At 47.3% G+C, this 25657-nt stretch overlaps 1 protein-coding gene across 2 annotated transcripts in view; it reads left to right on the forward strand.

Annotated features, from left to right (window-relative positions):
* Window positions 1-11492: 11492 nt before the first annotated feature.
* Window positions 11493-25657, forward strand: part of RCC2 (regulator of chromosome condensation 2) — a 36220-nt gene continuing 22055 nt past the window's right edge. Inside the window, exons 1-4 of one of the 2 annotated variants that reach the window (XM_050931338.1) lie at window positions 11493-11651; window positions 11856-12062; window positions 12971-13290; window positions 21378-21471. In XM_050931338.1, coding sequence (XP_050787295.1) covers window positions 12979-13290; window positions 21378-21471 — 406 coding nt within the window. In that variant the 5' untranslated portion in view covers window positions 11493-11651; window positions 11856-12062; window positions 12971-12978. The remainder of the gene's footprint in view (window positions 11652-11855; window positions 12063-12970; window positions 13291-21377; window positions 21472-25657) is intronic. The other variant, XM_050931337.1, reaches the window with a different exon arrangement.

A 25657-nucleotide genomic window follows, 5' to 3' on the forward strand; every position in this document is an offset into this window, starting at 1 on the left:
TTAAAGGTAGCCATCCTGCAGTAAAAAAACTTCAGGACCAGACTCCAGAGAGAAACTGCTGAGCTTCAGTTCATTTGCAAATTTGACACCATCAGCTGAGGATTAAACAAAGACTGTGAATGGCTAGCCAACTACAAAAGCCATTTCTCCTCCCTTGGTGTTCACACCTCAACTGCGAGAAGAGGGCTTCATCCTCCCTAACCTCATTATCTCTAGACTAAATTCTTGCCTTCATATTTATACCTCCACTACATGCATCTGACGAAGTGGGTATTCACCTACGTAAGCTTATGCTCCAACACATCTGTTAGTCTGTAAGATGCCACGTGACTCTTTGTTGCTTTTTACAGATCCAGACTAACACAGCTACCCCTCTGCTACTTGAATCTCTAGGGCATTTAAAGAAATTCCATGAACAGAACATTTGACGGTTAATAGGGCAAGGCCCTTAAGAAATTTAGGAGTTTGAAAACTTGGAGGAATGTAGGGTTGCTATGAGCTTGGCGTAGTGCTGTACAACCAGGGCCCTATAGTGCTATCTGCTGGCTAAGCATGGTGCTGCAGGCACTCACTGCCTCAATTTCCTCCTCCCAGGTGGGTCCCCAACAGAGGCTGGAGCTTAGGCCTCCAGCCAAGTCAATCATTAAAACTTAACCCCTTCCGGGATAACAAAAGTCCAAACAAACAACAAATTCTTTCACCCCACTTGGCTCCTCTTCATCCAACCTTCTGGGTTCTCTTTACAATTCTCCATGCTGAGAGGAAACCCTGACTCCCAGGCAAATTCCTTGGTGTCCTTCCAGCTCCTACTTCAGGGCCTTCCATAAGAGCCCACCCAGCATGCTCCCTGGGGTTCCTCCTCCCCTACGCTAACTTCTCTGCCCTTTTATGAGGCCCAGCTGTTTATCAGGCTGTCACCTGACCCCAATTGGTTCAGCCCCCTTAGGCTGGAAGGCAGCTAATTAGGGCACAGGTGGGGCTGATTGAACCCAAGCCTCCTGACTCTTAAAGGAGCAGGCCACCCTGTAACACCAGGATTTTAAATCCTTGTATTTAAAAATAAAATCCACAATGCCATCGCTGGGAAATTCAAAGCATAAAAGCAGGGACCACTGTCTGCATAACGTCTACAGGAAAGGAACATGTGCGCTCCAGTTGCCGGCTCTGCGTCAGCTAACCAGTACTCTGTTTGCCTAGGTTTCGCTAAGGACATCCATAACCATGGTATCTGTGCCTATGCTGACCCTTATCAGGGATGGCATTATATAAATCAATCAGCTCTATTAGAAACAGAAAAAAAACCCAAAATAAACATTTCTCAGGTTAAAAAGACTAGATCTGCAGCATTTTATTTTCCAGCTTCCAGGAAAGGGTTTAAAAAACAATGGAAAGTAAGAAGACTGACAGTTGTTTTAGGTGAAATGGTGCTGAACTGTCAGTTGCAAGGGTACATCTGCTTTTTACACTTGCCAGTCTGCCTGCAGAAGAGCTCTGCAGAGCTCGAAAGCTTGTCTCTTTTCCCAACAGAAGTTGGTCCAATAAAAGATATATTGCCTTACCCACCTTGTCTCTCTACATTTATGTTGCAGTTTCACCTCTCTTAGCCAATCAGAGCTCAGGTCTGCTGTTCGGTTACTGAACTATAACTTTATCCTTATTCCTCAGTTATGCAGTTCTCTGCATTATGACTGGCTGAGGAGTTGGGCATTTCACAAAAATTGTGCTCTTCTTTCACAATAACCATCCAGCATGCAAATCCCAGTATGCTGGCTGGCTGAGGGCCATTATTGCCCACTTGGAGAGCGGTGATTTGCATAAACTGGCATGTTTATTTGCATGGATTGCATAAGGTCCTGATTCTGTAAGGCACTTATGCATATGCTTCGCTTTAATTTGTGAGAAGTCCTAGTGACCTCAATAAGACTATTCTTGAGAAATTCAAAACATAAAAGCAGTGACCACCATTTTTGTAGGGCCTACAAAAACAAGCAAAAAACCAAAGCCATATGAGCGCAAGTGGCTGGGTTTGCATCAGCTGCAGCAATGCACTAAAAAACTGTCTATCTAGGATTCTATAAGGTCATCCATCTCCATTGGATGAGGGCCAAAATAAGCTCCTAAGTAATACATCCAAGTGAGTTTTATAAGGGCTTGATCCGGTACCCAATAAAGGCATTGACAAACCTCCCACAGATAGATCAGAGCTGCAGAATAGTTCTTTCTCAATAACCACAAAGAGGTGATGCAAATTCCTTCTCCCCGACTGGCTACTACCCTCATCACTCCTCCCCCTGCCATCTTGCCACATCTTAGCAATAATGTAGAATGTTATTGTTTAAAATGAATTTATTCATGGTGGGAGGAAAGGAAACTAACTCTCCTCAAAAGTCCAGGAGCAACGTGGTGGAGACAGTGCAAAGCGTGAGGATAGGTGGGAAGGACAAGGGGGGAAGGAGTGGGAGGATGAGGGGCCTGTTTCTGTAGGCGTCTGCATCACCCCCAGTGTAGTCAGGTTAGCACGGGCGGTGGTTCAGGCTAGCTGCCCAGGTATATACCTAGGAGGCCTGGAAGGGGGTTGTCCACAGTGATTAGCCTGAGTCGCCTCCCATGCTAACCTGGCTACACTGCTATTTTTAGCTCATCAGCTTAAGCAGAGCTAGTGTGTACAGGGTCAGCTTTAGGAAGTGTGAGGCCCAATTCAAACAGTTTCGAAGGGGCCCCGGCAGGGAAGACAAAAAAAAAACAAAACCCCACGTTGAAAAAAAACACCTGGGGCTTGTACTCACCGGGCGGTGCTCCGAGTCTTCGGTGGGTCACTTCGGCGGCGGGTCCTTCACTCGCTCCAGATCTTCGGTGGCACTCAAGGACCCACCGCCAAAGTGCCGTCGAAGACCCAGATCAAGTGAAGGACCCACCACCGAAGTGCTGCTGAAGACCCGGAGCGCCGCCAGAGGAGTAAAAATTAAAAAGGCACCTCTAGCCAGGGAAGGGATTCTCACTGGGTGCGGGGCCCTCTTAGGCACGGGGCTCAATTTGGGGGAATTGGCCTAAAGCTGGCCCTGAGTGTGTCCTCACACTGGAAAGCACATTCTCAGCTACAGTGTAGACATACCCACTGCGACAGCTACGGCAATTTCCTCCAGTATCTATGGAATACCTTTTTGTATTAAGGCAGTGGTTTTCAATCAATCTTTTTCCATTTGCAGACCCCTACAAAATTTTGAATGGAGGTGCAGACCCCTTTGGAAATCTTAGATATAGTCTGTGGACCCCCAGAGGTCCGTGGACCACTGATTGAAAACCACTGTATTAAGGTGATGTATTATTGTGGGCAGGGATTGTATATTACCTTTCTAGGGGGGAAAATATGACATATTTAAGACCCAAGAGTTCAAAAGTCTATACTGAAAAAGTGCCAGACAAATATGGACTTTGGGGAGAAAAAGTGCTAATGGGTTTCCTGGGGAATTCCTAGGGAGAAGTTAATGCAAATTCCCCAACTCCAGTTATGCAAATAAAAAACCCCACAGCCCTTCGAAGCTATGCCCTGAGGAGAGGATCATTGCCTGCTGATTACCTCTTACACAAGGCTGAGATCAAAGGCCAAAAATGACTGATCTGCCCAGTCTTTGTTCTGATTCTGAATCTAACATGGATGAACTTATAACCAATAGGAAAACCCAGTGGTAAGTTTTGAAGAATTAAAACCTACCAGAGCCCTAAGCTGGAGTTGCAAGGTGACTCTGGTAAGCTTTTTAGCATACATGTAGGTTCTTTTATTGTTTCAATATGTTTTCCCTGTAATGCTTTTACCTTAAGAATGAATGTGCTTGCTTAGAAGGAGGTGGATGGTAACTTATAACTGCAGGTGATCCACTGGTCACAGCCCGTGAAGAGAAATCAAAGTGTAGGTGCTGTCCTTTTAGGAAGTCTGGCTTGCTGGGGATATCACAGCGTAGGCAGGGCACTGTGCAGCCTTCAAATCCACAGTCAGGAGCGAGTGAGACATGGGTTTCCACCCAAGAGAAGTGACGGCTGAAGGGATGGAGCCTAATGCAGGTGCCCTCGGTGGAACCATGGAGGGGGACTCCAGCTGCAGCTGCTCTGAACTCTGACACCCATCAGGAGTAAGAATAGTTTAGTGGTTAGGGTGCCCTGCTCTACCACGTGTTTATTGTGTGAGGCTGTGCAAGGCAGCTGGTCACTCTGGGCCCCAGTTCCCTGAACAAGGGGGATGATAGCACTGCCCTGCCTCACAGGGAAATATGAGGAGAAATCCACTGACAATTGAGATGTGCTCGGGTAATACAGTGAGGAGGGCGATATGAGCACCTAGAATAGTAAAGGTGATTTGGGTACCTAAATCTCCTTAGGCTGCTTTGCAAATCCCATCCTACAAGCAGGTCTCAGTTACTTTTATTATTTATACCATGATAGTTATTAAGACCTATGGTCCAGATCCGCATTGTGTTCGGTACTGTACAAACCAATCATAAAGATGGTTACTGCCCCAAAGAGCTTGTCACCTTCTCCCCATCCCTTTCCTTTTCCAAATTACAAGCACAACTAAGAAGTGGGTTCTAATGAAGACCCCGAGCTATCCTTCACCATAACAGAAGCCGGAACACAGAACTTTGGGCGTCCTGTTTTCGGTGAAACCCTGATTTTACTGGTCAACGCCCCTTTGAATATGTGCAACGATCCACCTGTTTCTTACTGAGCAGCAAAAGGCTCAAGAACAGGCAGAGAAAAAAATGCAAAACCCAAACAAATGCATTGCTGGCACTCCAAAGAAATCCAGAAAAAAGGGCAGATGTAAACTAACTCGATTGAAATCAATGGAGCTGCAGTGACTACACTAGCTGAGGATCTGGCCCCCAGTTCCTACTAATGTATGTGTTTAGTTTCTGGGGGAAAGGATGATTGTTTGTTCTTTGTATTATGGTAGCACCTAGGAGCCTCAGTCATGAACCGAGGCCCCATGGTGCTAGGCGCTGCACAAACCCAGAACATAAAGACGGTCCCTGCCAAGGATAGGGGTGATTTAATCATGACGATAAAACAGCATCCCAGGAGGCCATTCTGAGAGAGCCACAGAATGACAAGTGAAAAATGAATTGGCCTCCACCACTATTATGGAGCAACCCTACCTGTGTAGATTCTGATCAGTCCACCTGATTGGAATTGCATATTAGGAACAAAGCAGCTGCCTCGTGGATAAAAGGCGTAATTCCCTGCATGTTTCTTTTGGGGAACTCCTATTTCTTCTGTCCTCCTCCTCCTTCTTCTTCTTTTCATAATTATCCTCATCCTCCTCCTCACTGTATTGCCTACAAGCCCTAAGCATGCACCTGGATTAAACAAACCCAGACAGTCTGTGCCCCAGAGAGGCTGTGGTCTAGAAACATAATGCAGTATTGTGGCACACCCAACTGATGACTGTCCACACCCACTTCTATTGGAGAAGTTTCTGTAAGCACAGCCACAGGCCTCCTGAGATGAAATGACAATGCATATGATGGAGGCATGCAGTAGCATAACTACTCTGGGGAGTTAACAAGTAGGCCAGTTCTTCACTCTCCAAATTACTTTCCCAGGGCAGCTAAACCGCAGGAAAAACCAGTTTCTGGAAATCCACACCTTAGCATCATATGATTCTGGCATCTAATTGCATCAGCGTTCGTGACGCACAAGGGGAAAAAGCCTTCATTTTCCTGCCCGCAGCCCAGACATAGCCAGGTATGCCACATGGTCATATTGTAAAGGGGGAAACACTTCTGTAGCAGAGACCAATTGCAATGTGCCATTTTCCTAAGGAAACCTAATGGCAATTATGTGGTAGAATGAATTCCTTGATAGCAATCTTGCTTATGCTTGGCATCAAAGCATGAGATATCATACAGATGTTCACAATAAATTATCATAATAAATGAAAGTACAGTGCTGGGTGCCATTACATATCAGATAGATAGACAGATAGATCTTCACACTTCTCTAGCTCCTGTCATTCAAGGATTTCAAAGCACTTTACAAACATTAATGAATGAACTTCATAAGTCCCCACTGAACATTGCACAACATTGTACAGCTGTGAAAACTGAGGGCAGAGAGGTGAAGTGTACTTGCCCGAGGTCCCACATTGGGTGTGCAGCAGAGGCAGACCTACAACCAGTTCTGATTCCTACCCCTGGGCTTTAACCACAAGATCATGCTCTTCTGTATACGTGAGACAACCACAAAAGGACTCCAGGTGAGTCCCAAATGACCCATCTAAACCTCAGCACAACTTTCAGATCTGGCTTGTCAGTCCCTAATTTGAACCCCTTTCTGTGCCTTTCCCGCCACCTAAGCTATGACCTTATATCTGTCGCTGACATCTTTAGACTAAAACAAAAAAAGTTTCAAGAGGCAGTTGGTGACCCTTAGTCCGTGACTGGCGTCCTTATAGACTGTACCGTCTGCCTACTTGTCTTGGGTTGCTATCGCTGGTTTATTGGGGGCACCAAATGAAAGTAAAACCCTAGCACTTCCCCAACCAAATCTAATAACAATACTCAAGGTCAGCACTTAAACTGGGATGAATCAGCATGGCTCCATTCAAGTCAATGGTGCTAGGCAGATCTGCACCAGCTGAGTTGTCCCTTAGCACTTACATGCAGCGGTATATGTGCAAAGCACTATACAAACACCAGCTAATTAATAGTCACCCTTTTGAGGTAGGGATGCAGCACAATATGGTGGAGAGAGTATAGAATTGGGACTCAGGAGACCCGGTAGGTATATATTATTCTGCCCATTTTACAGAGAGGGAAACTAAGTCAGATTAATAGTCAAATTCTGCTTTACATTAGTGTAAATCAACAGCAACACATCTGAAGTCAGCAGACTTACCCCAGGCTTGCACTAGTGAATCTGGTCCTAAATGATTTGCTCAAGGTCATAGAGTGAATCAGTGGCAGAGCCAGAAATGAGAGTCAGGGATTCCTAGCCCATTAAAGATGAGCTGTAGCCACTTCCTTTAAGCTGATTGGGATTTTTTTTTACATCAAATCTTCTAGTGCGGTTCCTGAGTGAACATCTCCTGTACCGGCTCCGAAGGAATGGGATTAAACTGGTGAATTATAGTTCGGTATTCTGCCTTCTGACCAGAGGCTTAACAAGGAATTTTTGTGCCCAAGGCAACGGCTGGCTCCAGGCTCTTCGGCGGCAATTTGGTGGCGGGTCCCTGAATCCCTGCTGGAGGGAACGACCCTCTGCCGAATTGCCGCCGAAGAATGAATGATCACGGTAGAGCTGCGCCCCTCCGCTTTGCGCGCCCGAGGCAAGTGCCTTACTTGCCTCGCCCTTGTTACGGCACTGCTTCTGACCGTTAAACCTTCAGAGCCGGGAAGAATAAGATGTAAAGAAGGAGTGTCTCTCCAGTATTTGAAGCAAAGGCTTGGCAGATAAGATAGTCCTGGTTTCTCATCCCTAAGGTGACCCTGTTTGATCACAGATAAGGCCCTACCAAATTCGCAGCCATGAAAAACATGCCACGGACTGTGAAACCTGGTCTGCCCCCGTGAAATCTGGTCTTTTGTGTGCTTTTACCCTATACTATACCGATTTCATGGGGAGAGTTTCTCAAACTGGGGATCCTGACTCAAAAGAGAGGGTCACAAAGTTATTTTAGGGGAGATTGTGGTATTGCCTCTCTTACTTCTCCGATGCCTTCAGTGGTGAGTGGTTGGAGAATGGCAGCTGTTGACCAGATACCCAGCTCTGAAGGCAGTGCTGCCACCTGCAGCAGCGCAGAAATAAGGGTAGCGGTACCACAACCCCCCCTATGATACCTTGTGACCCGCCCCAGAACTCCTTTTTGGGACAGGACCCCTATAATTACAACACGGTGAAATTTCAGATTTAAATAGCTGTAATCATGTAATTTACTATTTTTTACATCCTATGATCACGAACTTGACCAAAATGGACCATGAATTTGGTAGGGCCCATAGACAATGCACTTGGCATCTGGCTACTGAGTCCGAGATAAGCCAACTTGAGAAATTTTTCTTGGAAATAGGATACAAAATCAATTTGATGAGCTATTATTTTTTCAGTCATCCATCAATGTTCTTCAGAGAAAACACTAGCAGGATCTGACTTTTTAATTTCTTATTTACATGGTAATACAATGCAATGTGCCCCGGTCACTACCTCTATAGGCGTAATTTGGCTGTCAGGTTTCACCAGTGTAAATCTAGAGTAAATCCAGGGCTTTAAGCACAGTTTGTCTGGTGAGGTAAAAGAGACTGCAAAATGGCCTTCTGCGTTATGCACTTACCATAAGTCTACTTTCACACTGGGCCAGAACAAAGCCTTTCAGTAATTAAACAAGCTAGGACAGCTCTAGCAATAAAAAGGACAGCTACTAATTATTTGGAGCATAAGAGTGGGATCAGAAAGGCCTCAGAGACAGTTTTATGGGGTAGGATCGCATTTTATTCCTGCCCTGCCACACTACAAAGGCACCCTCCAATCCACTACAGCGCCCTCTCCGCTCTTCACTTTTAATTGGCCACTCTGGGCGCTGTACATAAAGGAAATGGTAAAGCCAGCAAAGTGGGGATAACAACCAGTGACGTTATTATTTCTTCGCAAAGGCTCTGACCTTTTAAAATCAGGACACAGCACTGTTCTTCCGCTCAAATTTCTTCTTCTGCTCATTTTAAACTAACTCACTAGAAGAGCAAATACATAGAAGATGCCCTTATCACATACATTGGAAAGCATTTGTTATGTTTCCGGCCATTTCATCTTCTCCAATGTCCTAAAATACACAGGGGCCATGGTTTTGATGGGAGGCCTCCCTGAAAATTCCATGGGCCTCAGGAAGTGATAGTGGACTGGAGATTCAGTGATTCTTTCTTTCCTCTGAACCAGTAATGTGCCACTCTACGATCCATACTGGAGCCAGGGGCCAGTAGAGGCAACCTTTTGGGTGACAGATAAAATCAGATCCTGACCATTAAAGATTCAGCGGCACTTTTTTACAAAGTAAAGATGTTAGCACTAATGCCCAAATGTATTCCAGTTTGGGTAATTATATTTTCTCTAGCTGAATTCCATACTGTGCCAGTCAGGGTCCAGACACCCCAAGGGAAAGACAGGGGGATTCTAGACCTGAAAGAGTAAGTAAGTGAATCAGCTGGTTGTATACAATGTTATTGTGTATGAAATATGTAGAGTGAGGTATTTTATGAAAGCTTGTAATGTTTTGAACTTGATGGTCCTTATGAGATATGTATAAAGACTGTGGTTCTGAATGTATTTATGTATATAAAATACCATGCTCATGACTGGTACTACAATTTCAAATACACCTCACAGCGGAGAGGAGCTTCTTCCAAGCCGAGTGTTTACAGAAAATTCGATACAAGAAATGATCCATCATTCAATGCAGGAAAAGACAAATAATGGACCGTTACAGCTAATATTGACCAGGTGAATAGTCTTGTATTTAAGGCCCTGGACTGAGACTCAAGAGACCTGGGTTCAGCTCTTGGATACACCAGAGTCTTCCTGTATGACTCTGGTCAACTCATTTAATCTCTTTCTGCCTCAGTCCCCAATCTGTAGAATGGTGATATTATTTCCTTTAGATCTATCCCATACAGGGGTTGATCCTGTAAACCGCTGAGCATTCTGGCCCCAATCCAGCAAAGCACTTAAGCATGTGCTTAACTTTATGCACAGGAATAGTCTTGGGGAAAGAGAGTGCAGGACTGAAAACTCTTCAGGTGAGGGACTCTCTCTCACTATATCGCCGCAAGCTTGAAAGCTTGTCTCTCCCACCAACAGAAGCTGGTCCAATAAAAGGTATCACCTCATCCACCCTGTCTCTCTAATACCCTGGGACCAACACGGCTACAACAATACTGAACATATGAAACACCAAACTGGGTCAGACCAAGGTCCATCTAGCCCAGTATCCTGTCTTCCAGCAGATGCATTTGAAGAAGTGAGGTTTTTTATCCATGAAAGCTTAGGCCCAAATAAATCTGTTAGTCTTTAAGGTGCCGGTAGACTCCTTGTTGTTTTTGTGGCTACAGAATAACACGGCAACCCCCTGATACTTGTCTTCCAACAGTGACAAATGCCAGGTGCTTCAGAGAGAATGAACAGAACAGGGCAACCACCAAGTAATCCATCCCCTGTCGTCCACTCCCAGGTTATGACAGTCAGAGGTTAGGGACGTACAGAGCATGGGATTGCGTCCCTGACCATTTTGGCTAATAGCCGTTGATGGACCTATTCTCCATGAATGTATCTAATTCTTTTTTTAACCCAGTTATAGTTTTGTCCTTCACAACATCCCCTGGCAACAAGTTCCACAGGTTGACTGTGTAAAGAAATACTTCCTTTTGTTTGTTTTAAACCAGCTGCCTATTAATTTCATTGGGTGACCCCTGGTTCTTGTGTTTTGTGAAGTAAATAACACTTCCTTATTTACTTTCTCCACATCATTCATGATTTTACAGCCCTCTATCATATCCCTCCCCTTAATCATCTCTTTTCCAAGCTGACCAGTCCCAGTCTTTTTAATCACTCCCCTAGCAAGAAAGCCGTTCCATACCCTAAATCATTTTCATTGCCCTTCTCAGAGCCTTTGCCAATTCTAATATATCTTTTTTGAGATGGGGCGACCAGAACTGCCTGCAATATTCAAGGTGTGGGTGTGCCATGGATTTATATAGTGGCATTAGGATATTTTTCTGTTTCATTAACTACCCTTTTCCTAATGGTTCCTAACTCGCTGTTGGCTTTTTTGCCTGCTGCTGCATGTTGAGCAGGTGTTTTCAGAGAACTATCCACAATGCGTATATGTATCTACAGCAGGGGTAGGCAACCTATGGCACGCGTGCCGAAGGCAGCACACGAGCTGATTTTCAGTGGCACTCATGCTGCTGGGGTCTCTGCATTTTAATTTAATTTTAAATGAAGTTTCTAATAATTTTTAAAACCTTATTGACTTTACATACACCAGTAGCTTAGTTATATATTATAGACTTATAGAAGGAGACCTTCTAAAAATGTTAAAATGTCTGACTGGCACGCGAAACCTTAAATCAGAGGGAATAAATGAAGACTCAGCACACTACTTCTGAAAGGTTGCCGACCCCAATCTATAGCACTTATTAGCAGAACAGGACCCTAATTTCAGTTTGGGTCCTTTGACAGTACTGGAATACAAATAAATAATAATAATCATAGAATACCAAGACATAACAAATAGGCATTTTTCCCATTAGCCTTAATTCATGCAGAAGGATTTCAATGTAGCATGGGGAAGAACTGCTCCCCGCCACCCATATTAATTGCATTAACCCTCCCCCCGCCCAGTCATCCTTTCCTAAAGATGGAGCTGTTTTCAAACCTGGACTTTGCCTGCCTCCTTCTTTCACAGCTCTTTCCTTTTTCTCGTGCATACATGTGTTTCTGTTTTGTATTGTAGCATTTGTTCTGGCGGCTCATATTTACATTTTAAGTGCATCTGGTGGGTGGGCGCTAGGGGGAAAAAAAACCCCTTTTCTTTACCAGGAAACAAAACAAAATTAATTAAAGCCTTTGAATTCTTTCTTCCTTTTTGTTGCACTCTTCATCCCAACCAGGTAGAGTTTTGCAGTTCGAGTCTGATCTCTTTGAGAGGCGGAGAAAGTTTTTTTTTAAAGGTAGTGGGGGGGAAAGCGGATAAAAAAAAACCCTAAGAGGAGGGGGGTTGGGGTTGAATGAATAAAAAAAGGGAAGGAAGGCGGATCCACGTGGTTTAATCGGAGACAGACAGAGATCCCATTGTTCAATTTTTTTTTTTAAAGGCAGAGCAAAAGGAAAAGGGACGCTGGAGGAAAATCTAGAAGAGAAGAGCTGGAAAAATTCCTAACCTGAATCCGAAATAAACCGGCAGAGCTCCCCGGGCAAAAAAAAAAAAAAATCAAAATCAAAAAGTGCTGGAAAGAGTTGGAGAAATTGAAGTTTTTTTTTTCCTGGATTTGGAACAACAACAAACCGAACTCCCCGAACAGGTGTTTATGGATTTTATTTGGGGGGGGGGGAAGCGCATCTTTTTGTGTGTTTTTTATTCTTTTCTTGAAAAGGCCTGGGAACGGATCCGGCTCATAGAAGATAAAGCTCTGAACCCTCTAGGATGGAGACATGAATCGGATTTTGTGTCATTTCTGAGCTGGTGGGGGGGAGGGATATAATTTAGTTTATTTTTTTTTTAAATAAGGAGGAGGGCAGTTAAAAGACAAAAGCAGCAGCAGGTGAGGGGAACCTCCCCTCCCCCGACACACGCTTTGCGGGTGCTTCGAGGGGAGAGACAAAGTGGGGGTAAATTGCACTTTTAATAGACTTTAAAGCGCTTTGTAAGTATGATATTGATTCCGGCTGAGGGTCGATAACTCTCACCTATACTTTTTGGAGCCGGCCTGGATATTGGGGGGGTCCCCATTGGTTTTAGGGTTTTTTTTTCTGTTTGCCAAGGTGTAAAACTATCGCTGGAGCTCATCACCCCCTTCTCTCGGGGGGTAGATTGTAAATTTTAACGGGGGAAGAGGGGGTGTTTTTCTTTACCCCCCCTTACATCTTGTCTGTGGGCCAGTTTGAATGCTGTGGGGGGAGGAGACACATTTACCCCCTAAACTTTGGCAGGGGTGTGCTATTTCCATGCACGTTTTGGTTTTCAAGGTGGCAAATTTTAATCCATCTAGGACGGGGGGGGGTGTTTGTGCGATTGTAGTGCAGGGGGGGCAGTTTCCCTGCACGAGGCGGGGGGGGGAGCTCTTGTGCCTTCTTAGGGGGGTTGCTGTTGCTCGATGGTGCATTTCAGGGCTGTGGGGTGGGGGGCGGCCCCCCACTTTCCCCGGCAGGCTGTAGCTCCGCCGCCCCGGGGCCCCTGACCGGCGGTGTGTGTTTGTCCCTCTCTGCCCAGCCGGCGAGATGCCCCGGAGGAAGGCGCCCGTGTGGGAGGCCAGCTCCGGCAACGGGACGGCCCGCTCGGCCGGCAGGAAGCGGCCGGGCCCCGGGCCGAGGAAGCGGGGCCGGCCGGAGCGCGGGGCCGGCGGCGGCGAGGGCAGCAGCAGCGGCGGCGGCAGCAGCGATGAGGACGGGCCCCGGGAGCTGCTGCTGGCGGCGGCCGAGCTGGACGGGACCCCCGGCGGCAAGAGGGCGGCCAGGCCCGGGCCGGGCGGCGGCCGAGCGGGAGGCCAGGCCGTGATCATCAGCGAGCCCGAGCACAGCAAGGAGCGGATCGTGAGAGACGGGCCCGGGGGGTGGGAGCCCCCCTGCCCCGTAGGGCAAGGCCCGGGAGCCCCCCTGCCCCATAGGGCAAGGCCCCGGAGCCTGGGAGCCCCCCATACTCCATAGATCAAGGCCCAGGAGTGCCCCTGCCCCATAAGTCAAGGCCCCAGGGGGTGGGAGCCCCCCTGCCCTGTAGGTCAAGGCCCGGGAGCCCCCCTGCCCCATAGGGCAAGGCCCCGGAGACTGGGAGCCCCCCTCACCCCATAGGTCAAGGCCCGGGAGCCCCCCTGCCCCATAAGTTAAGGCCCCGGGAGGTGGGAGCCCCCTGCCCTGTAGGGCAAGGCCCTGGAGCCCGGGAGCCCCCCATACCCCATAGGTCAAGGCCCGGGAGCCCCCCTGCCCCATAAGTTAAGGCCCCAGGAGGTGGGAGCCCCCTGCCCCGTAGGGCAAGGCCCTGGAGCCCGGGAGCCCCCCATACCCCATAGGTCAAGGCCCGGGAGTGCCCCTGCCCCATAAGTTAAGGCCCCGGGAGGTGGGAGCCCCCTGCCCCGTAGGTCAAGGCCCCGGAGCCTGGGAGCCCCCCATACCCCATAGATCAAGGCCCAGGAGTGCCCCTGCCCCATAAGTTAAGGCCCCGGAAGGTGAGAGCCCCCTGCCCCGTAGGTCAAGGCCCCGGGCGCCCCCCTCGTCCCATAGGTCAAGGCCTGGGAGCCCCCCTCGTCCCATAAGTCAAGACCCCAGGGGGTGGGAGCCCTCTGCCCCATAGGTCAAAGCCGTGGGGTGACTGAGGGCAGTCCCCACTGCCCCATAGGTCAAGACCCAGGGGTGAGGGATGGGAGGTCCCCCTGTCCCATAGGTCAAGGCCTAGAGATGCGGGATGAGAGCCCCTACTGCCCCATAGGTCAAGGCCTAGAGGCCCACCCCATATAGGTCAAAGCCAGAGGTGAGGGATGGGAGCCACCACCCCCTAGTAACCAGAGGGAGAAGAGATGATAGATAGTTCATGAGCCGGAGGGTATGGGTCCCCTTCTTCTCCCCCCCCATCACCTAGTTGGGGCTAGGTGGATCCTCTACTTGTCCCCACTCTAGGGAAACCAGATAGAAAATGTGAAAAAAGCAGGATGTGGGGGTGGTATATAGGTGTCCATGTAAGAAAAAGCCCCAAATATTGGGGCTCTCCCTATAAAACTGGGACATCTGGTTACTCTACCCCACCCTCAAAACCAAGTGTGGGCAGTATGCCCCCCTTTCCCTGTGAACTGCTGCGGGATACACTCCTCTTGTCATTCACCTCTTAGTCTTTGTGAAGGGGAAATATATAAATAGCTGCTTTTCTTAAAATTGACCCAGCTGGGGGAGGAGCCGGGGGTTGTGTGATTATTTAATGCTTTTTACAAAATGAACGATCCATAGGTTAAATCCATTTAATCACATAAGGTGAAGATTTCCTCCAACCCAGTCCCTTTAACCCACCACAAAAGCCTTCTAACTATCCTCCTTGCAGTTACTCCTGATATTTATCAAACATTTTCTCTCCCTCTTGGCTTGATTTTTCTCTCCTCCTCCCCCCATGGGGAATTTTGGCCCCTGTGGTGTAAGCACCCGTCTTCCCACCTCATGTGGGTCAGTCCAGGGGTTGGCCCTCTTCCTGGGAATGTAGGGGTACTTGCCTTTTGGATGGGGTAACTTGCAGGGAGAATTTGAATGATATGGGGAAGCTGTGTACCTCTTGAAAGCACACAAGCAAACTCCTCTTTCCTAATGGTAGAGGAGAGACCAAGCCAACCTGCCTTTGAACATGAGCCCCTCCCTTGTTATGGCTACTTTGGTTTTGAGGACAGAAGTTCATACCTGCCTTGAAAATGGATCCCTCCTTAGTGACCTAGATTAGGCCCCTTCCTGACTCAAAGGAGCTCACTTTTTTGGGGGGTGTGGGGGGCCTTCTCTCTCCTAAAAGAAAAGTAGGGCGAGAGGGGAGTTCACACACTGCGAAAAAAGTTGGCTGGGATCTTTTGAGCACCCACGTTTTGCTTGGTTCCTTCTTTATTTGGGGAAAGGGAAGTCCTTTTTGGGTGGACGGGAGGGAAATCTGGTTATTCTCCGGACCAGTGGAAGAAAAATAGGTCCCCTCAAATGTTACATAGAAAGCATTTCAATGTCAAGCTTCTCTTGGTCACTAACAGAACTCTCCCCCTTACCCCCCCACTCCCAATCCCTTAGTTTTACTGTCATGTGAGTGCTTTGCTGGGAAGTGGGGTTCGTGATCCGTTTATTACATGTGCAGGCAGGCATTGATGTCAGAGAGGGAGAGGCTCTGCTTTTATCAGGAAGGAGAAATCACGATCTTTATTTGAAAGAGAGTCCCTCTCTGGTTGGGATGCCAGTAGAGGAGCCTAGCTTCCTGAAAGAAATTTACTGGCATTGGAAGCAGGGAGCCTCCCCCCAATTCTTCAGCTGGAGAGAAAACATAATGCTACACTTATCTGCAGTTCTGTAGCCTTGTTGGACCCAGGGTGTGAGACAAGGTGGGGTGAGGTAATATCTGTTATTGGACCAATTTCCGTGGGTGAAAGAGACAAGCTTTGGGGCTCCATAGACGAGTGGAGCTGGAAGGCTTGTCTCTCTCACCCACCAAAGCTGATCCAGTAACAGATGCGTACCAGGGAAGATCCCACCTGTGCACCCTGTCTGGTATTGACCTCTCTCTCTATCTGGGAATATGTGGGGTTGGGGGCTGCATTAGACACTCCAGGGGATGTTATTACAGGGCAAGGGGATTATCTGTTGTTTGGAGAGAGACACTGTTAAGCATTTTGAGGTTCCCGCCTTGTCTCTGGCAGTGGCAAATTAATCTGGGGGGTGGGGGAAGGAGAGGAGGCGGGCATTGCACATGCCCAGTTGCTCCCAACCCCTTTTTTCTTTCCCTCCCATCTCCCCAGGACGTGGGAGAAGCCCTGCTGCTGTAGCAGGGGTCAGGCAGGCACTGCGCATGTGTGTGCTCGTGGTGTTTCCCCTCCCCAGGATGCAAGGGAAGCCCGACTCCCTTGTAAAGGCAGAAGCAGGAGAGAGGTTATTGCGCATGCCTGATGTGTTCTCTCCCTTCCCCCTCCTGTCTCACCAGCAGGTGGGGAAGCCCTGCTTGTATAAAGGGGCAGAGGCAGCAGAGAATTTGATTAGCATTGTTGCCCGCCACGCTTCTCCTTTTTTCCTTTTGTCTGGGGCAGATCTGTTTGCAAGGAGAGAGACAGGGAGCTGGAAAGTGCACAGAGCTGTTGTGGATCCCTAATTAAAATGATCTGACTAAGTGGAAAGCTCCTGACTTGCAACCCCCCAAGCATTTGGAATAAGCTGAGCTGTTCTGCTGAAGCACAGACTGATTTTAAGAAACTTTTGTAATTTTCTCTCACAAGAAACAGCATGTAAAAAACCACTGAAGTCATGACTCCTCCATGCTGCGTGCATTTGGCTGAGTGGCCTGCGTTATAGTGATCGGTTTTATAGAGCAGCCAGAGTTTGCTTGGCACAGAATAAATAAGATGCAGTCCCTGCCCCCAAGAGTTTACAATATAAACTCCAGATTTTACAATCTGAACTATGCTGGTGGACCCTTGTGCCCACGTGCAGCTCCATTGAGGGCTATGAGTGTAAGAATCCACCTGTGCGGACCCAGATGCATGACTGACTTAAGATTAAAAAAAAGAGAAAGACAAGGGGAGAGGGGATTGGCACAACAAAATGGAGAGTAATTTGAATAATGTTAATGTGGTTACTTAGGCTTGTTACAAAAGCATCTTGGCAGCTTCTGTTTTAGTTACTGTACATTTTTGTTTGCAGTTATGAGCAGAATCTTCCTTACCCTTGGGATCTTGCTAGAAACAGCATGTCTCCCATGAGGCTGTTCAGTAAGCAAAACCTTAAACACATGACTGACTTGTTAACATTGCTTCTGCAACTGCGTTTGGCGTCTTCATGATGTTGCATTTTCATTTTTATGGGAGATGGGGAAGGGTCTCATATTCTGGGCTGACATCTGGGCAGGAGGCTGGTGCCGGCTACAATGTTAAAGACGTCAGTAATAGCAGAAGTGTCGGCGACGCCATGAAGAGTCGGGCTGGGTTTTGTTTGCTTCCCTTCTACTGACCAGTTAAGCGTGGAAGTGTTTAAAGTATTTGTTGGTCTAGTAGTTTTTCTCATAGAACAGAAGCACGTGCCAGAGTGAAAGGTTAGTACAGTGCGGACTATTTTAAACCTCCAAAGACCACCCATGACAGAACTTCAGAAGAATGTTCAAAACTGCCTCCCGTCTAAGCCTTTGGGTTGTCATGAGGCATCTATTTAAACTTTCAAACATGCAGGAAAACTGGGGCTTTGGATCTGCAGGTGCTCAACATCTCTGAAAATTTGGCCTAAAGTCTCCGCAGAAGCCATGATGCAAAGGCCAACCTTGACCATTGGGTCTTTGATTTTCCCCATGGTAACCATGCTCTAACTTGTTTGGATCTTGTGAGTAAAGCCAGCTTTCAGTGTTTGACTTGTGAGGAAGGGAGTAAGCAACGGGAAATGGTTGTACTTACAAACAAGTTACGGAAAATGTTTTGCTCATTCCTTTTGAAATAGAAGTTGCTTCTGCATTGTCATGGCTTGGCCACTTCTTGTCTTGTATGTTAGGAGCCTTGGAAAGAGAGAGACCCATCCTACAAACACCTTCAGCCTGCTTTGCCAATAAGGTCTAAGCTTTGCTGTTGCACGCACGTGTAAGTCTGTTATCTTTGCCTGAGCTGACGGAATGTGTTGTAACAGTCCCTGTGCTCTGATCAAGCAAGTGAAGTTGGTCATTTAGTGGGGATGCAAGCTTAATGCTGTGGTGAGATCACACAGCGCTGTAGTGTAACTTATGCATTCAGGGGGTTCGTGGAGTCATCACAGATTTATTTACTCGCCCTGTTTTGTAGCTGATTGCAATAATACGCTCACTAATGGACAAGCACCTTGAACACCCTTTGCTAATCTGAAAGATGCAGCCTCCCAAATGAGTCTGTTCAAAGGTTGAACATCAGCCTTTCAAATATCTTTTTTCCCTTAAGATACTATTCCAAAGTAATTTTACCCTGGAAATCCCATTTTGCTGATTGAAGAAGGCTCCGTATTTTTCCCCCCTTCCATCACATCCGTCTTAGCACAAATTACGTGACTAAGGATCTAAGTAGGCAGCAAAGATCTAAAGAGTGGGTTTAGGTTAGCGTACAGGGAAGATTTCTTTTATTGCGAAGTAAATCTTTGGTATGGTCTTTTAACCTGGACAATACTGAACGTTGTGTGCTTGGCAGCTTCCCTCCAGGGAAATTTGACTCCACTTCCGATGGGTTGAATGAGCCTTAGTTTGTTTTTGCTGCATTGATGTATTCATCCTATAGCTATTGTACAGCATCTTGTCATCATGCCTGTCCTCGCAACAGACAAAAAAATCCAGACCAAATATTATTAATCCCAACTTTATTGATAAAGATGACCGTTAACTCTGAGAACGTGTCCAGTTTCCCAAGCCAATGTATCAGCTATGAGAAGCATCTGTAATTACTGCAGGGTATTACATTTAAAATAACTCTTTTATTAGCATGATTCCTGTTGCCTTACTTCTAAAGTATCTGCAGTCTAGCTGCTGCTTGGTAACAGTGTCTAGATTCTGATTGTGTGATGGAGCAGAATATCTTAGTATCTGAATAAATAAATATATGGAGATATACCCTTTCTCATAGAACTGGAAGGGACCCTGAAAGGTCACTGAGTCCAGCTCCCTGCCTTCACTAGCAGGACCAAGTACTGATTTTGCCCCAGATCCCTAAGTGGCCACCTCAAGGATTGAACTCATGTCATTTAGTACCATCCTGTATCTCCATTGTTCCCAGATGTGGTAGAGCATCAAATACTCCATTGATTTGAGTGGACGTCCTATGGGAAGCAGCTGTTAGAAAACACATTTTTCTCCTTTTCTCTATTTCCTGATCCGTTAAGCAGACCAGGAAGTTGTAGAAGTAAAGTCGGTTTAACCTACGGAGGGGTTTGCCTCAGGAAGCAGTTCCTGTTTCTTAAGACAGATACTTTGATGTAACATGTATCCAGGAAGCTTAGGCTCTGGAGTCCCTGCTGCAGAACTAAAATTCATGGCCTATCAGTTAAAGGAAAAGGGGGAAAAGACAACGGTGTGATCTGAAATAGTCAGAGCATTTGAAAGGCTTGTGTTTCTAAGCTCTCTGATAAAGATCTTTACATAATTTAAATGGAGTTTAGGTGGCCTTCTTGTCAGATTCTTATGCTGTTTCTCTTCCTTTTCATCTGTGTCTGTGTAAACTGAACTCTCCCTTCCCCACCAGCTGTTTGTAACAGAACTTATGCTGTAATGTTGGCTTTTAGCAGTGTACTTGGGAGCAAAACCAAATGGAAACGTGATTTCCCCAGCCTTATAAAAGTCAGAGGCCATCATTTGAAGCGTTCTCTTGTGTACCGTGCTATTTTAGTTTGTAAGTTGCCAACCAAAGGTCAGAGTGGCTTCTTCTGCGGTTTTATATTATCAGTGATTGCAAACATAATGGCTGGGTTGTTCAAAGGAGCCTTAAGGAGCTCCTATTGTATTTCAAGGCTGGTTAGGTGTCGAAATACCTTTGCTCCTTTATCAGAAGGGTAGCTGTGTTAGTCTGGATCTATAAAAACAGCAAAGAGTCCTGTGGTACCTTATAGACTAACAGATGTATTGGGACATGAGCTTTCGTGGGTGAATACATGCATCTGACGAAGTGGGTATCCACCCACGAAAGCTCATGCTCCAATACGTCTGTTAGTCTATAAGGTGCCACAGGATTCTTTGCTGCTTAGCTCCTTTGAAAATCCCAACCAGTCACTTAAATTTAAGCTCTAGAATTCTTATTCCCACTCTTATTTTTTTAAACCTTCTTAACATGGGTAAGTTCATCCCTGTGGAGTGGGGGACTCATTTGCCTTTATGAGCGGCCCATGGACAGCATTTCAGGATGGATGATGCTGGCTTTTGTTTTATGAGCTGTGTGCTCATTCAGTGCAGAAAGGGCAGGATTTTTCAGAGGTGCTGAGTACTCACCTCTTCTACAGGCTGCAGCTGGAGACATGTAGGCCCCGTGCTTGAGAAAATCAGGCCCACAGCTTTGAATCTGGCTATGCAATGTCAGCTGTAAAGGGTCAGATTTTCAAGGCTGGAGAGTCTCTGTTCCCCAAGGAACATGAGGCTCTGAAAATACTCAGTTGGTCCTCTAGTTGCCGATTGGTTCAGAATAAGTGATCTGGCTAGAAAGCCTGCTTTCTTGCCTTTTGGGGCCGCCAGGAAGTGCTGTGGGCGCGAACAGTGTTCCTGACAGCAGGAGTGCTGTGTGGTGATGCCTCAGAGTGGGGATGAGATGGCGGTGGGCTCTGAAGGGCGTCCCAACTTGACTAGTAGGATGATGGTCACAATGGTGGACCTCGCTTTGGGCGAATAAGAGCTAAAGTGCAGTGGGCTGCCAGAATAAAGTGAAGGTGAAGGGAAAAGGTCCCGGACGTTAATGAAGGTTTGAATCCTGTGCATGGTGCATTTGACTCATCTCTTTGAACAATTGAAATCTTCAGCCTTAAGGAGCTAATATGTACAGTACAGGGTGTTACATCTGCTGTATCCTAATGTCTCTAGCCATGACCTTTCTAATGGCTATCCAGTTTTAGTTTTTCCTTTTTTTTAAACTATAGGCCAGTTTTATTGGAGTTTATCCTCTCTCAGTACTAGGAATGTAACCTGCAAATACCTGTACTGATCGTTAGTTGCTGCCATGCGTTTGTTACTAATCTTCACCAGATTTTAAAAAAGAAAAATCAGTCTAAAAATAGACAATAGGTATAATTGTTGTGCAATGAAAGTGCATGCAATAAAACACTCTGCGGTTGCCAGGAGCATCTAACTGAACAGTAGCGATACTAACAAACTGTTCAGTTTCATGCCGCCTCCTCTCCCTGTTATGCCGAGGTAATTGCAGAACAGTTGCAGTTCCTATTTCCCTTTCCTGTGTGCTGACTTGATTGTTTCTCTTTACACCTGGCAGAAACTCGAAGGGTCTAAGTGCAAGGGGCAACTTCTGATATTTGGAGCAACCAACTGGGACCTGATTGGCCGGAAAGAAGTGCCGAAGCAGCAAGGTAGGAGAAGCGAAACAATTGATGCGTCTAAGCCCTCGTCCAGACTAACCCGCGGCATCGGCGGGTTAAAATCGATTGCTCGGGGATCGATATATCGCGTCTAGTCTGGACGCGGTGTATCGATCCCCGAGCGCGCTTACATCGATTCCGGAACTCCATCAATCCGAACGGAGTTCCGGAATCGACGCGGAGAGCCGCGGACATCGATGGCGCCCCGTCCAGACTGGTGAGTATCTCGATTTTAGAAATTCGACTTCAGCTACGTTATTCACGTAGCTGAAGTTGCGTATCTAAAATCGATTTTAATTTCTAGTCTGGACGTGGCCCAAGTGGCCCATTATGGCTAAAATGACAGTGTTAATGATATGTCTGCACTGCAGTCAGGAGGTGTGAGCATAGCTGAGCTGGCTTTGATCTGCGGGGTCGCCTCCTGATCGCAGCATAGACATACCCTTTAGGGGACCAGCCTGATGTCTGTTGCTTGTCTCCTTTTCTACCATCCCCATACCAAAAACACAGTCACGCTCTGAAAATCTTTCCCATAGTCAGGACTAAGCCCTCTGAAAGGAGGAAGCTGCAGTCTTAAAACTGACATTCTTAGGATAGCCAGATGACCTGCAAAGGAATTAAAATACCAAGCCAATGTCCTTGAGAATTGTGGTTTTCAGAAAGGCATTGTCCAAGCTAGAATCTGCCTACGGCCAAACTGTCGGAGTGCAATGAGCTCATTAATCACCAGCAGTAGACATCATCACAATGTTGTCTCATCTGAAAGGGGGCGCAATGAGCAGTATATTCCCGCATTGTACAATGCTGTGGGTATTTGTTCATTGCCAGCTCAGAGGGAAGCGTGCCGCCGGCATCCCTTCCTTGGAGATCTCCTGGTCCGACTTTTTCGACAAGCTCAACCATGCGGACTGTTAACAAGCGTCTCTGCTGGAGACACAATGGCCATAGCTTAACATCTGTGGTATCTGAGGATGGCGGCCTATGGTGTTCCCTCTAATTTTTCCCATCCATGCGTGGAATGAATTTTGTTATGTGCACCAATGTGGAGGTAATTGTGATGTGGTGGGGGTGGGGCTGAGGGGTTTGGAGTGTGGGATGGGGCCCGGGGCTGAGGCAGAGGGTTGGGGTGCAGGCTCTGGGGTGGGGCCAGGGATGAGGGGTTTGGGGTGCAGGAGGGTGTCTAGGGCTACGGCAGAGAGAGAGGATTCCCCCCAGCTCTCTCTCCCGGTAGCAGCTCTGGGGCTGGAGGATAGGTGCTCCTCCCCCGGCCCCAGCATGTCCAGGTCGCACCTCGGGGAGGGCTGGGCCAGGCCGGGCTGGCCGCGCCTGGGGGAGGGGTGCCCCAGCTGTGGCAGGTTGGAGGCTGGGCTAGCTTGGGGCTGGAGGAGGCGCGTCTCTCTCCTGGCCACAGCAGGTCCCTGAGTGGGTTCCCTGAGCACCTGCACGGCGCTAAATAGGTTGCTGCACGGCCGCACAGCTTACAGGGAACTTAGACAACCTAGAATATTTCATGGATGCCGAACAGCTTTCACACTGGCACTTGTTAGAAAGGTAGGACAAAGCTCTCGGAACACAGCCCTGCTTTAATGCACGTTCCCGCCTTTTGCTTTCCATGGCAGCATGTGGGGCAATGCTGAGTGGAAACTTTTGAAGTCCTAAAAGTTCTGAGCAAGGGCCGATCGAGGAGTGAGTGGGGCAGAGGGGGCCTGTCTGAGTGGTGCATCAGTGCCAACTATTCACAGATGGGTTTGCTTCCCCTTTCTCCAGTCTGTGCAACATGCCTATTCTCAGCCAGCAGCAAGTGGGCCTGATCCTACTATTGCAGTCGTTCTTAACCTTTATTACAGCTTGCACCCCTTTGGTTCTCAAAATATGTTCTCGCCCCCCTTATCAAAAATCGTTGAGGTAGGTCAGTTCTTTAAACCTAGATATAGCATAGCTATAGAATGAAAGAGAGAGATTTTGTTTGTATATTACAGTAATTGTTAAAAAAATGTATAATGTTAATAAATACATAGGTTTGATGAAACAGAGTAGTTGTACTTACGTGCCTGTGCTTAATTTGTGTTTTCGATGATTTACCTTCTAAAAAATCTGGCCTGTCTCACACCTCCGGAAAGGGCATCTCGCACCCCCAGGGGGTTTGTGCACCCCAGGTTAAGAACCGCTGTACTATTGGATACTGGGATCACTGTATCTTGTACAGGCACTCCTGTTGACTTCAAAAATTCGTATCCATGATCAGTATCTAGCCCAAGAGCCATTTGAAGCCAAATCTATGACGTCAGTGCTTTGCTGGGCAGTTCTCTGTTGTTGTGGTTAGATGACTTAGAGGGCTCCTGTGAGGCTTCTTCATGTGAAGTGATTGAATTCTCGGTGTCTGTATTTGCAGCATAGCTAATCCGGGGCCACTTATTTGTGAAACGCCATTTGATTTTTAACAGCCTCTGAATGTTGCCAGCGTGTAGCCGTATTTCTCACTTACTGACACACCTTAGGAAAGAAGAACTAGTGGTGAACAAGCGCTTAAAACATTTCTGGTACTTAGAGTTGTTTTAGGTGTGAAATGTTAGGAATGCAACAACAGCAAGGTGATTAGACGAAGAAATGGTGGCTGAGGACTTACCCTGATTTGACCATCTGGGGGAAAACTTGTTTTCTAAAACATTACAAAAAATTGCTCTGGGGTGCGGGGGGAGAGATGTATGCCTTCCTTAATTATAAAATGTTTAGACTTAATTATGTAACCTTGTAGATATGTGGAAGAGGCCACACTTTCTATGAAAGACAACACCAGGGTCCAATCTATGTACTGATGGCCTGGTTTCCAGAGTTGTTTAGCGCTTCTGAATATCAGACCAGGCATTCACTGAAATACTCTCTTTTTAAAGACTTGTGCAATTGGGTTCTCAGTATCACAGGAGACTGAAGGACAAAGACACCTTCTCCGCTGACCTTGAGAACTCCTAGCCTGTCTGTTATCAGGAGGCTGCCTCCTTGTCTCAGACACAGTGTGCTCTTTGTTTGGCCTCTCTCCTAAAGGCAAACTGCACCTGTTGTGTTCAGCCAAGTAGTCTTAATGTTCAAAGTAAAAAGCATTTCTTACTCTGGAAAATTAGGAAATGTGTGGATTTTTTAAAATCTGTAATTAGTTAGCATTTCTGAACCTTGTGCTGAAGACAGCCACCAGAGAGGGGTGGTGCAGTGTTTAGAGCACTAGCCTAGGACTTGAGGGACCTGGGTTTGAGTCCCTGCTGTGCCACAGACTTCCTGTGACACCTTAGACAAGTCACTTAATCTCTCTGGGCCTCAGTTCTGTGTCTGTACAATGAGGATAAAAGCCCTGCCCTTCCTCATGTGGGGGGTGGGGTTGTGAGGATAAATGCTTTAAAAAGATTGGGATGCACTCAGTTACTGTGATAACAGGGGCCATAAAATGCCCCAGAATAGTTAGATCAGAGGTGGGCAAACTATGGCCTGTGGGCCACATTTGGCGTGCAGGACTGTCCTGCTGCTCTGAGCAGCATGGTAAGGGGCTGGGGAGCGGGGGCGTTGGATAAGGGGCAGGGGGTCCTGGGAGGGCAGTCGGGGGACAGGGAACAGGAGGCGGTTGGATGGGGCAGAGGTTCGGGGTGGTCAGGGGACAGGTAACGGGGGGGTTGGATAGGTGTGGTTGTCCCAGGGGGCAGGGCGGGGGTGTGGATAGAGTTGGGGGCAGTCAGGGGACAGGGAGCAGGGAGGAGTTGGATAGGGGATGGAGTCCTGTGAGTGGGCGGTCAGGGGACAAGGAGCAGGGGGGGTTGGATGGGTTGAAGATTCTGAGGGGGGCAGGAAGTGGGAGAGGGCAGATAGGGGTTGGGGGCCAGGCTGTTGGGGGAGGCACAGCCTTCCCTACCCGGTCCTCCATACAGTTTTGGAACCCCGATGTGGCCCTCAGGCCAAAAAGTTTGCCCACCTGTGAGGCAGGTCCTGCAGATGTTCAGTGATGCTGACAGCGTGGAGAGCCCTGTGGGTGATTTTCCAACAACGGCTTGCCAAACTATGAAAACTCTGCTATTCAAACAAACGACTGATTTTTCTGACTGCTAAACGAACATCAAAATGGGTTTATAGTCTTTGGAGTGTGGGGATGTGCAAAGCAAAGGTGACGTGACATCACCTTTCAGCAAGGTGGCTG

This window comes from Gopherus flavomarginatus, chromosome 21, assembly GCF_025201925.1.
Source record: "Gopherus flavomarginatus isolate rGopFla2 chromosome 21, rGopFla2.mat.asm, whole genome shotgun sequence".
Taxonomy (NCBI): Eukaryota; Metazoa; Chordata; order Testudines; family Testudinidae; genus Gopherus; species Gopherus flavomarginatus.